Here is a 13,881-nt window from a genome sequence, read left to right as displayed (position 1 = left end):
TCAGATTGACCAGGATTTTCCCCAGAACATTTTATTTAATCAGGTTCAAAGAGCAAGTATTACCAAAGCCCAGCAGAGTACAGAGCAGTCCATCAGATGATAGAAGTAATATTCTCTTCAGTTACCAGTTCAATTCAATCAAAGCATCCTATTTGATGGAACATACTCTGGTGTCAGACAAATACATGTCTCGCAGGAACTTTAACTCTTTTTCTCATAAATTTTAGCAGCTGGCAAGCATGCAAACTATTTAAGAATCTTTAAGACAGTCTATCATTAGGTTTCAGAGATCATTAAAATATAATTCATTCAAAGTATTAACTTGTTGAAATTCAACTTTTACAGTTGAGGGATAATCTTTGAATTTTTTTATTCCACAAAATAGTGCCTGTGTCATACGCTGCATATGAAAGCACATTTTTTTATTGTAAAGTCAAAGGTGAATGTCCTTGAACAGAACAAATGATGTCAGCAACACATCAAGGCAACAATCACTCACACACATGAAAGGGATATTGTAACCATACTTGGTGTTCTTTGTGTAATCCTCCTGTAGGTTGCTAAAAGCTTGAAGGTTTTCTCTGAAATCAGTAGTTTTTAAAATGACGGCAATAATGGTGCCAAAGTTTAGTAAACCATTGGACACAACTTTCATTTCACTGTAGAAATGTTCTGCACAGGCTGTATCCAAAGATATATTGAGCAAGCATAATAAAATAAACATGTAACTTCCTTAAAACAGGAAAATACTTAATTGATTTGCTAATGCTTTAAAAATAAACCAACAAACATCACAATGTGAGGATGGACATTAGGTTCATACCATTTTTAATTATTCCTCCAAAATTTAATGTCTTCCCATCTTTATCCACCTGCTGCCATTCCCTCTCATATGTTGCTCCCTGGGTCTACTGTCTCAAGGCATCTAATGAGCTTGCATCCACCGGATCAGGGATGAAACTAGGCCTTTGTCAATGATTCCAAGGTGCAATGAAGTTCCTGTTTGAATAATTGATACTTACACACAGCTGATGGAGTCAAGTAGCCCTGTGAGTACATCAGCCACAAACATTTGTTAATGACATAACTGGACAGAACCAGTCCTACAGATACAATGTTTTAAGTAGTGTGTTTTGCGAAATGTTGTTTAGAAGTAGTCAATGAATAGAAAGGAGACTAGTCCTGTGATGGAGGTAAACTTTTATATGTAAAGTTTGGACTTTGAATTAGTGTCATTTTGAGTTTTGGTTAGCGTGTATAAAGGGGTTTCGTGATTAGTTAGTTCGGTTTTTCGCTAATTTTTTTTTCAAAAAAAGCAGTATGAGAGAAATAATCCCTGCAGTGTTTTGGGGATTTGTTGGCATAGGGAGAGCTTTTACAAGTGAACACAATAAATAGTGAACTACATTAGACTTTCAGTTAGATGAATCGATATTTATTTTTCTTAGAGTCATACCACACAGAAATAGAGCCTTCAGTCTAATTTATCCAGGTTTTCCAAACTAAACTAGTCCAGTTTGCCTGCATTTGTCCATATCCTTCTAAACCTTTCCTATCTATATACTGTCCAAATGTGCTTTAAATGTTGCAACTGAACCTGCTTCAACACCCACAGTTTGGAAAGACATTTGGCTTCAGTTCACAGAGGTGCTAGATGAAATTGAATTGAACTGAACTGAATTGAATTGAATTGAATTTATTGTCACATGTACTGAGGCAAAGTGAAAAGCTTTGTCTTATGAGCAATACAGGTAGATCACAGAGTTAAATAGATTGATAAGTAAATAATAGGTAAACAGCGACAAAAACAAAAACAAAAACACAGGTACAGGTGAATGTTAAGAGCTTGCGAGTCCATTCAGTATTCTAACAACAGTAGGGTAGAAATTGTTACGAAACCGGCTGGTGCTTGTGCTCAGGCTTCTGTACCTTCTCCGCAGTGGTAGAGGTTGTAGAAAAGCATCGCCGGGGGGGATGGATCTTTGAGAATGCTGACTGCCTTTCCTTGACAGTGGGCCTGGTAGACGGGTTCTATAGATGGGAGGTTGGTCTTTGTGATTGTCCAGGCTGAGTTCACCACTCTCTGCAACTGTCTCCGATCTTGAATGGTACAGTTGCCATACCAGGTAGTGATACATGCAGACAGGATGCTCTCGATGGCACATCTATAAAAGTTGGTGAAGATATGTGCCATCATGCCAAATTTCCTCAGCTGTCTGAGGAAGAAGAAATGTTGTGGGGTCTTTGTTACCAGTGCGTCTACATGAAGAGTCCAAGAAAACTTGTTGCTGATGACCACTCCCAGGAGCTTGACACTGTCCACTTGTTCCACCATTGTGCTGTATAAGTTACTCCAGAGCAAGAGTTTAGTTTCAAAGTTGCAGATCAGAAGTGTTTGGTTAGAACCCTGAAGGGGTTACTTGAAGTTGAGAAAATCTAGGCTCAGTTGTTTGAATACTCAAAGAAGAGTCTGTCAAACACTCAGGACTGAGAACTGAAAGAAAGTTATGCCAACCTAAAGCTGTAATAGGGAGGGAATTCCGTGTACTGAAGAGTTTATTTCTGTGTGGGGAAAAAAGCAAAAAAAATCTAGATTCATCTAACTGAAAGTCTAAAGTAGTTCACTATTTACTGTCTAGGTGTTTTTGGGATGGATAGAATACTGTTTTATGCCTTTTTTAAAAACTTGTGTTTTATGTAAATAACCTAATCTTTTCTTTTGCGTAACAAACTTCAGTTTTATTATAAAACTCAATCTACAGCATTTTGTGCTCACATTTTAGTGCAAGGTACTTCATTATCTTTTTTTAAATGTTCTATTAAGCTGGATTTCAATCTGAGATCTGACTTGTTTCGTATTAACATCAGCTAGGTTCACAACACTCCAAATACTGTAAATATGAAACAATTACAAACGAACATTGGAAGAAACTCTTGCAGCTTACTGAAGCACCAAAACATAATTTATATCATAATGATAAATATTAAAATAAAGGAGAACTCATACTTACATGTACCGGAGTTCAGATTCTCGTCTGACCAGTATATCTCTTATCCTTTCGATTTTAAAAAGTTCATCTTCAATGTCATCCAGTGTTATGGTCGAATCAGCCATTGATATAATATCTGTATCTGTGATATAAACAAAGGCATCAACAGAGTCATTGAATTTTAAAGTGTAGTGCCTTATAGAAATAGGTACACCATGTGTCTGAAAGAAATTATCACACAGCACATAGAAGAGAGGAAAAGGTCTTCAAATTTGCTGATGGAAGGCAAAAATGTGGGATGGAAGACAGCAGCATTTGCTTTCATTGTATCATCCTTTGTATCAAAATACACACCAGAAACGGTAAGCACTAGCTTTAAAATTCACTAATATTGGTAACGTGACAAATGTTTTCAACACATTAAATATTCTTTACAGCTCCACCAAATGAAACATTGCCCATTATTTATACTCATGATTCCTGAATATTCAGAACAATAGATGCTGGTCACAATATACTGGTTAAATGAATAAAACAATTAGAAAGAGATCAAATTTTTAGTTGTGGCATTAGTATTAGATCAGACATGTAGTTCGGTGTCCTAATAAATGGCAGTTGCTTCATTCACTTAATATCATCAGATCCAGTCTAATAATAGCAAGAGGATTGAAGTATCCTATATTGTTCTGGAACTGTTCTGACTCATGGTATACACAAGAATTTGAAATATCAGTCTTGAGGGAATGATGTCCAAATCTGCAGATTCACTTCCACTCATCTGTGCAGCCTCCTCTAGCTCTCCAGTATCACCCCACCATCCCTAGACAGCTCCTTACTTCAGATCCTGGCCTGCATCTCCTCTACTTTTGCTCTACCTTTAGTAGCTATCTATACTTTGGCTGCCCTGACCTCAAGCTCTAGAAATTTCTTCCTAACTCCTACTATTCCTCCACCACTACCTTGCCTCAGTTAAGAGGTTTCTTAAAGTTTATCTTCACTTCTGTGGATCAGTGTCCTGTCTTGCTGAATTACCCATCTGTGAATGACCAAAAACTACTTTTCTACATTAAAAAGTTCTATTAGCAATATTCAAGTTAATGTTATTCATACCACTTGTGTGGACACTAAACAGCTACATGGATTGGTTACATTATTTACACTTCCCAGTGAGATCAGGCTACAAGTTCAAAAAGAGCCCAGAGAGCATGGAGTGGCTTTATTATAAAGACAGGACCAAGAGAGGAGGCAGCAAGTTGTAAAAGTATGTGGAGAGCAGGGAGTGGATTAATTGAAATGATAGCATCAAGTGTGGAAAAGGCATGGGGAGTGCACTGATCTTCTCCCTCTCCTATTCAATTCAGTAGAATGCTGAATGCTCCACGCCCATCCATGCCAAAATGCTATCCCCTGCACCTAAATGAAATGAAAAGGAAGCCTATTATCTGAATGGTGAAATATTTTAGAGCTCTTCAATGCTGAAGGGTCCAAATGCATAAATTACAAAGGTTAGTAGGTAGGTACAGGAAATAATTAGGAAAACTGCTAGAATGTTATCATTCATTGCTAAAAATATTGAATACATTGTCTCTCCTCATTTGTTCTACTAACATGAATTATTTCATACATTTTTTGCATTGATTTTCAACTGCCATATGTTTACCATTGCACCAGATTCTCTGCAATCCCCTGAATTCTTGTTACTATCCTCCTCATTATTTACTGCATTCCCAAATGTTTCGTCATCTCTGAACATCGAAATTAAGTTCTGCAAGCCTGTGTCCAGGTCCTTAAATAAACTAAGAGTTATGGTTTCCAAACTATCACATGTTTCCCCCAGTCTGAAAAACAACCTTTTATCACTTTTTTTTTGCTTGCTATCATTTTGTTAATTTCATATCTATACAACGACTTGCCTTTAATCCTCTGGATATTCTCTGCATACTTTTTCCACTATCCTGTATTTTGTAAACATGCAGGTCCAGTCCCATTGTTCAAAGTTCTATCTAAACAGGTAATACAGTACAAATAATGTTGGGTATTGTCACAAATGATCTTGATCACTTCATGAGTTGGAATGGTTTCATTCTAAAAATAAACTGTCTTTCCAAATGCAAAGAAGTGTAATGTTTACAAAAAAAACTTGTATTTGACTAGCACTTTAATGCAATTATACATCCTAATTAAGACCTTCACAGGAGCTAATAAAACAAAATTTGACACTGAGTCACATATGGGGATATTAATTCAGGTAGCCAAAAACTTGGTCAAAGAAGTAGGTTTTAAGGTATGTCTTAAAAGGAGAAAAGTGAGAGAGAGATGGAGGGAAGGAATTTCAGAACCTAGGCCTCGGCAACTGGGTCCCAGCCACCAATTATAATTATAACAGGGAATGAAAAGCCAGCACTAGAGAAATGCAGGTATCTTGAAAAGTATTGGGACAAGAGGAGATTACAAATGTAGGGAAGGCCAAGTACCTGGAGGCATTTTTTAAAAATGTAAGAACTTTACAGTCAAGCTGTTACTTTATCGGTTGCCAATATAGGTCAGCACAGGGAAAACAGGGAATTAGAACTTGCTGCAAGTTATTGCATGGACAAAAAAGTTTTGAATGACCTCAAGCTTATGGATGTTTGAATTATGGAGCGTGTTGAATAGTCAAATGTAGAGATAACAAAGGCACGAATGAGAGTTTCAGCTAACATAATAGAAAACATCTATTCAGAAACAGCTCAAATTCAACTAAATACCCTGAAACTAGTGTTATAAATAAATTACAATAAAGCTGCCAAACTGCCATAAAAATGTGTTTGATTAATTACAAGTTCAAAAAAGTTCTATAAGCAATTGTTGTTTCTTAGACATTGCTCACCATTTCTACGTCAGGCATCTAAGGATATGAGACAAAGATAGCTTGCCAATGCCACCCATACACTGAGAACAAATAAACCTTCATGATTGAATGCTACAAGGGTTGACATGAAAGAGTACATTTTGCATAGTAGCAGGAAATACGCTGTCGTTTTTTTCCTGCAAAGCAATTTGCTAAGTCAGGTCGCCATATACCACAATGAGGTGGTAGAAGTTTACTTGTGTTTGTCTTCTCAGCCAGTTGATGTGCTGTATCAGTTTGATTATTATTATGGGGCCAAGAGCCAAGCTTGATTCCATTGACATCAGCTGTTACACCCTATGAGGAACTGCAGGCAAAATGCTAAATAATTGGTAACAGATTGACTTACACAACAAAATGGAATGCCATCGCACTTTCAATTTTAATAACATGGTCAGTCAAAATCTCACATTAGAATTAAAGTACTATTCACTTTAAACAAGGTAATTCAAATTCCTTCAGTTTATTACAGTATTTTTTCTGTCTGTTCCATGCAGCACATAAATTGGACATGATGGCAAAGTGGGCATGGTGCATTAGCTTTACAAGAGAAATAGTTAGCGTCTTTTTTTTGACAAAAGTGTACAGGGTATTGGGTTAGAGTAAGGATTTATTGTAATGTTTGGAAGCATTGGTTATTAAAAACAATGCAAGTATCCTACTATCAATGTTTTACTCCCAATGTCTGATGCTTCAGCAGAGACCAGAGGTGTAGCACAGTAGCACATCAGCATATACTTTATTAAACATGTGATTCATACTAGTAACTAATGAACATTTTATTAAGTATGAAACATTACATTTGAAAAATAGCTCTTGTGATTTTTAAAGTTGTACACAGGTTTTACTCAACTTTACTTCTGAGAATGTTAGATTTGGAAATGAAAGTGCCTTTACTCATTGTGGCAGCCTTCTGCGATAATCTTATTACGATTGCTATATCTTTATGGGCAGCAGCTGTTGTCATCAATTCACGAAGGTCTGTAAAACTTGGGCAATGGTGGATTATTTTGGTCCCTTAACCAACAAGCTGTAAAAATCAGGGCACATTCTTTGCGAAGATTAAACAGATCTCATGATGATCGGTCTTGAATGATGCAACTCCACTCTGCGAAATGCTTTTGATGATTTCGTCATGTCAAAAAATGCTGGAAATCCCAGCAGGTCAGGCAGCATCCATGGAGAGACAGTAAACAAACATTTCCCATAGAAGTGACAGTCTGTTGAACAGGAGGCAGCTGCTTACACTCCAAAACAAACAGCAGGAAAGCAAAAGGCAAGCAGGAACATACCAAAGCAATTTTGTCAAATGATCTTCCTACATTCAAAAACTTTTTTGCTAAGTTCCTGATAATCCATAATTATTTGAAGATGCTCGAGTGTTCATGATAATGCAGGTTTTATGTCTCCAGATTAAAATCCACATGAGAGCTTGTCAAAACAGCATAGCAACTATTAGTATTCCTTCCTTGACACCCTGCCCTGGCATGTAGGTACTATCAGGGGACAGTAAGTAACTAAGATTGGTTTAGGCTGGAGTTGAAACTTAAAGGTCGCAAACAATTTGGTTCAGTGTGAGATTGTTGTTGGAAATGGGGTTGCATTTGTTGATGAGTCCTAAATTTGTGATAGAGGTCATAAAGATGAGTTTCTGGTACTTAACAGGTAATATTGGCTGCCCATTAGAGTCTAAGATATTGGCTATGTTAACCAATTAAAAGCAAGTGAAATTTTAAGAGAAGGCAAGCAAAACTGATACTGAACCTGTGTCATCAGAAGGCAGCACTAAGGGTGCTCTGGTGTGAAGGGACCAAGGATTGCACTTTGGGACTCCCACATCCTTGGGATGGGAAAGAGTTTCGTTGCTACAAATGTTGTGAGTGTGAAACCAAGTGGAAATAGTCCGGTAGAAATGAACAATTTTGAAAAATAATTGTTGTTTACCGGTGATGTGGTTAACATTGTCAAAGGCTACAGAAAGTTTGAGGAAAGATAACATCCTATTGTCAGTCTTAAAGGTGCCAGCCTATACAGTCTTAGTGGAAATTTGGGTTATGGCAGTGGTTGAAAGCTGATTGGAGAAAATCAAAATGTGAAATTGGATTTGGGAGATGACTACTATTTTAAGATCTTCATAAAAGAAAGCAATTAGAGATTAAGCATTAACTTTCAAGAACAGAAGGTTGAGGATTTTTTTAAAATATAGAATGAAGCCACCTTAGAGCATGTGAAACTATTGCATTGTGAGTTAAAAGGGGGCAGTAAGGAAAGTTGGCTGGTTGGCAATTTGCTCAGAATGGGAAACCTGAGATGGATCATGCAAGAGGGGAGTGGGAGGAGCATGAGGTAAGATAGAGACATTGGTAATGCAAGTTCAGGGCTAAGACAGAGTAAATTCAGATTGGAAGTGGGGGGAAGCATGACGAAGTTTGTCTTAGTGCGCAATAGAACTAGCAGGGGCAGCTGATTGGATGATTTCAGTCTTGGTGCAGATATCATCAGCTGGAAAGTTTCCAAGTGAAGAGAATATTTTCTCCCACATTCCAAAAGATGTGCAAGTCAGGTGAATTGGTCGCGCTAAATTGCCCATAGTGTTAGGTGCATTAATCAGAAATGAGTCTGGGTGGGTTACTCTTTGGAGGGTCGGTGTGGATTTGTTGGGCTGAGGGGCCTCTTTCCGCACTGTAGGGAATCTAATCTAATTTAAAAATTGGTGAACTGTCTCTTACCCAGTACTGTTTTATGTCAATTGCATAGTTCATTTCCATTTTCTGCAATCAATGTGAGTAGTTGGTGCTGTGGGAAGAAACACAAGCCTATCTCAGAGTAGCCAATATCAAGCACTCCCTCATTCATTTCATCTCCATGTCTATTGTATTCTACCTCATTTTTCACAGGGCAGATGCTATTTGTATCAGTCATCGTTAATGGCGTTCCCAAACTAGGAAACATTGTGAGAGTCCTGTCACAGTCAAACTCTCAGGACCAGGTAACCAGTACCTCTCAGTCTCCTCTTCAGTATAATTTCTAGAATAATTCCTGATTTTCCTTCTCTTCCCTCCTTTAAACCCATTATAATGTGTTAAACTTCCTTTATGTATCAAAATTTAATCAAAATTGATCCAAATTCAATGTTGCTTTTGTGAAAGCATACACTTTGCTCCAGCACTGACGTGAGAAACTATTCGATATACAACTATATCCAAAGTTATATATTTGTGAAGTGGGAAATGTTACTGAATAAGTTTGATCGGCTGAGGAGGTATTGAGCTGGGTTTATCCGACGCTGAGATGTTGAAGACACAGGCTTTTATAGCATAGACAATTGTATGGCTTACGTTCATCTGCTTGCCATCCTCGCAAACACGTTAACGTGCGGAGAGAGGGGGGGGGGGGGGGGGGGGAAGAGATCCTCTGTCAAACATTAAAAAGGAGAGTGACTTTTCAAATAGAGCAAACTGTTGCGTTTGAAGTGATTTTTAAAATCGACGCAGCCATGAGAATTCGTGACCATTCCGGAGCTCACAACAACCCGCAAGTAGATCGGCAGGAGGTTGGAAGAACACAGCGAGCCAGGCAGCATCAGGAGGGAGGGAGAAGTCAACGTTTCGGCTGTAACCCTTCTTCAGGACTGGGAGGGCAGATGGGGTGAGCTGCAGATAAACGGGCTGCATGGACTGGGTGGTGAAGTGGGGATAGGGGAGGACAGGTAGAGGGTGCGACGTGGATGGTCAATGGGAGGAAGGAATCCATCACAACCGGCAAGACAGCATTTAGCATCGAGTTAGATTCAGCATGGAGTTTCCAACGACACGCTTAGGTGCATTTCAAAGCATTTACTTACTGAAAGTAAACAGAATACACAAATGAATGCTGAGACAATGACGAGTGCAGGGGTATACAGCAAGCAGGTGAACTTTGGCAGCTTGCACCGGACCAGATGTCACCTTTTCATCACTCCGTGGAAAAAAAAGCGAATAAATAACATACCACGGAAATTTTATTTTACCTTTTACATTCTCTGCCTTCCACGTAGTTGATTCAAGAGATCCATAATGTTTTCCGTACGCTTTTTCATTCTCCATCATTTCTAAATTCAATAATAAAACACAGGTACTTCTTTTTTTGTTCAGTCCTCAGGCCTCTTGAACCGTGTTATGTTACAGAACTAGATCCTGACAACACCGAAACGGATTTGTACCCATTATTGAAAGGTGTGCAGAGTAGAAATGCAATGAGCACTAGAGCAGCAGCAGCAGCAGCAGCATCCCGGACGCTAGCGAAGCCTCTGGGGCTCTGCTCTGTTTGTTCAGAGATCAGAGTGAGCAGGCGAAGTGGTGCAGGGCTCTCCGGAGACACCTGCCGGCTACGTTTGGAAATGCTGCCTCCGGGAGTTTTTGTTGTTATCAGCAACCAATGCTTCATCAGAGGAAAATACTGTTCTTCTAAAAACAAACTGGGCATCCCTGTATGGAAATTTGGGGAAATACACGCTACGTATCAGTTTCTAAAACGGGAAAGGCACTTTCTCTCACTATTGTGAGAAATTGTCAATTGGAAAAACAAATGCCGGCTTGTCCTTCATTCTTCAGCCCTCTGTCTGTTGATAGTGGGCTTATGTTTACCCTTGCCTGCATATGCCGGTGATTTCGTCTACTCTCATAATGACAGATAGCCGTGTACACTATCTGCAACATTTTGCAACCTCAAATATCCTGAGAAAATCCAAAGGAGCAAAACGTCTTTTCTCCCATTGCCTTCTTTCAATCCACAATTAATATGGCATCATTGGTGTACCTTCAGTCTCTACAAAACTGACTTTTTAAAAACCGATACCGATCAAACTCACTTTAATCAAAAAGGCTCACTTTGTCTTTAAGTCGGCTCATTTTTTTTTAAGGAATCTGTTCCCGGGTCCACATCGTGCTAATGTTGAATTCCCCTTGTGCACTTTGAGTTGCGTCCCTGGTCACTTGCGGCCGTTCGCATTTTGAGACTGTCTTATACTCATATTTACACAGCCTCGTCAAACTCTTGGTCTTATTTTGCATTCACTCCAGATCCCATTTAGGTCTTCCTTTCTCAATCAATGACAGAATTCCGACTTACAGTTTCCACCTCATCCAGTCAATGGGTTGCTAATGTTTGTTTAGAAACAACAGACTTGCGTGCTGTAATAGCAGCCTGCGTTTATTTAGTGCCTATTCCGTAGGAAAACAGCTCAACAGCGTTTCAGACCAGGGCAGAAGGAAGAGAAGACACTAAGCAAAATGCAGACCAGCAAACAGCCCAGAACATAGGCGTGGGGATGGTATGTTGAGGTTGTACAGACTTTGGATACATCTTCAGGCGTACTATGTACAATTCTGGTCTCTTCGTTATAGGAAGGATTTTATTAAACGGGAGGGTGCAGACGAGATTTACATTAAATTAGATTCCCTACAGTGTGGCAACAGGCCCTTCAGCCCAACAAGTCCACACAGACCCTCCACAGAGTAACCACCCAGACCCATTTCCTTCTTACTAATGCATCTACTTCTATGAGCAATTTCCCATGGCCAATTCGCCTAAGTTGCACATCTTTGGACTATGGGAGAAAATCGGAGCACCGGGCGGAAGCCCACGCAGACACGGGGAGAATGTGCAAACTCCACACAGACAATTACCCGAGACTGGAGTCGAACCTAGCATCCTGGTGCTATGAGGCAGCAATACTAACTACTGAGCCACCATGCCGCCCCAGATGTTGTTGGGGATGGAGGGTTTTAGTTAAAGGAAATAGGTTGGGACTTTCTTTCACCAGAGCATAGGTTAAGAGGTCATCGTGAGAGGTGTGGATAAGGTGAATGACAGGTGCCTTTTCCTTAGGGTGGGGATTTCAACAGTAGGGGGCATATTTTTTTTAAAGGTGAGAGGAGAAAGATTAAAAAAGAAATGCGAGGCGTTTTTTTTAAAAACAGAGAGTGGTTCCTACGTGGAGTCAACTTCCAGAGGATGTGGGTACAGTTACAAAGTTTAAAAGACATTTGGATAAGTACACAAATAAGACATGTTTGAAGGGATTTGCAGATGGGACTAGATGAGTTTGGGATCATGTTGGCATGGATTGGTTGGACTGAAGGGCCTGTTTCCCTGCTGTACGATTCTACGAGAAGCGAAAGCATGATGAAAGAAGTTTTAGAGGAAAGTGATGGAGACAATATAATCTTGGACAAGAACTCCAAAGAGCAGAGATGGGACTTGTGAAGGATTCACATTCTTTGATAGAGATTGGGGGAGGACAGGTGTTGCAGCTGGAGAGATTGGAAAATAAGATCAAGACCTTGCAGTGGATAGTCAGCATTGACAGGCCTAATGCAAATGGGAGAGCAATCAGGCTATGGATTTCTATACAAAAACAAAATCAAAAGAACTGTGGACGCTAGAAATCAGAAACAAAAACAGAAATTACTGGAAAAACTCAGCAGGTTTGTTAGGATCTGTGGAGGGAAAACCGTTAATATTTTGGGTCCAGTGACCTTTCTTCAGAACTTATTTCTAGATTCGCTGGAGATTGAGGGGAAACCAGCAAATAGCACATCTGAAAAGGGCACTTGACTCTTAAAAGTATATCACTTTCAGTTAAGGTTTGCATTCACGTAATTTAATGCCACTACCAAAGAAGTAATTATAAACCAAGGTGTGACCAATCATGAGATTTTGCATTGCACCCCAGGCAGCTGCTGAATGTATACATATTCAATGCATCCTGGTAAATCTCATCTGCACCCTCTCCCGTTTATTAAAATCCATCCTATAATAGGGACTATAACACTTGACTGGTTTTAAGTAGGATTACTAGATGTTTAGAATTCTAAATAGTATATGTGTAAATAGCAAAACTGACATCTAGTGGCCAAAACAAAAGCAGCAACCAATTTATTTTAATTAACCAAATAACTACAAATTAACATTGCCCTCCACCCACTTTCCCTTCACAATTTCTGTGGAGATAGGAACTTGTAAGTACAGAAAATGGACAGCCAAGTATGACTTGGAGAAGGTTATTTACACTGCACTACCCTATTACACACCATAATTTTCCCAATATCCTGCTTGCATTTAGGGGAAACTCACATAAATCTGACTCAGCCAAATGATCAAATAGGGCAAGGCTTTTTGACATCAGGAGACATAGCTGTGAATTTATCAAACAATTGACAATTTTACGCATTGAACATCTATATATTTGAAAACATGAATATTGTACACCTAAACATTTTTTCAAATATAGGTCCTTGTGTGACTAAACAATTGCTAAGACAAATTAAATGAGGAAATTACAAGGTGTTTCAGATGCAATGTAAGTGAGACAAGAAGGAAGGATATTGTGAAACCTGAAAGGGTTCAGAAAGGATTTACAAGGATATTGCCAGAGTTGGAGGGTTTGAGCTATAGGTGAAGGCTGAATTGGCTGGGGCTGGTTTCCCTGGAGCATTGGAGGAGGAGGGGTGATCTTATAGAGGTTTATAAAATCATGAGGGGCATGGATAGGGAATTTAGACAAGGTCTTTTCCCTAGGATGGTAGAGTCCAGAACTAGAGGACATCTAGTTAGGATGAGGGGGGAAAGATTTGAAAGGGACCAAAGGGGCAACATTTTCCCCACAGAGTGGTGCATGTATGGAATGAGTTGCCAGAGGAAGTGGTGAAGGATGGTACAATTGCAGGATTTAAAAAAGGTATCTGGATGGGTATATAAATAGGAAGGGCTTAGAGGGATATGGGCCAAGTGCTGGCAAATGGGACTAGATTAACTTAGGCTATCTGGTCAGCATGGACAAGTTGGACCAAAGGGTCTGTTTCCATGCTGTACATCTCTATGACTCTATAAACAGATTACAGATTCTTTGAATACAGCCACACTAATTTGTACACATACCTCCAATTTACTAAAAGACCATAATATCACCTTAGAAAAAAAATGTTTGCACCAAATATTTGATCTGGATTATTGTTAATT

The 13,881-nt window shown here is 39.2% G+C and overlaps 1 protein-coding gene across 1 annotated transcript in view; it reads right to left on the bottom strand.

Moving 5' to 3' along the window:
- Nucleotides 1–10,052, bottom strand: part of zgc:171844 (uncharacterized protein LOC100151763 homolog) — a 73,276-nt gene extending 63,224 nt beyond the window's left edge. The window contains exons 1-2 of the mRNA XM_060844574.1: nucleotides 9,890–10,052; nucleotides 3,012–3,132 (exon numbers count right to left, since the gene is read on the bottom strand). Coding sequence (XP_060700557.1) covers nucleotides 3,012–3,132; nucleotides 9,890–9,968 — 200 coding nt within the window. The 5' untranslated portion in view covers nucleotides 9,969–10,052. The remainder of the gene's footprint in view (nucleotides 1–3,011; nucleotides 3,133–9,889) is intronic.
- Nucleotides 10,053–13,881: the final 3,829 nt, after the last annotated feature.

Source organism: Hemiscyllium ocellatum, chromosome 25 (assembly GCF_020745735.1).
Source record: "Hemiscyllium ocellatum isolate sHemOce1 chromosome 25, sHemOce1.pat.X.cur, whole genome shotgun sequence".
NCBI lineage: Eukaryota > Metazoa > Chordata > Chondrichthyes > Orectolobiformes > Hemiscylliidae > Hemiscyllium > Hemiscyllium ocellatum.
This window is presented reverse-complemented; position numbering and strand designations above follow the sequence as displayed.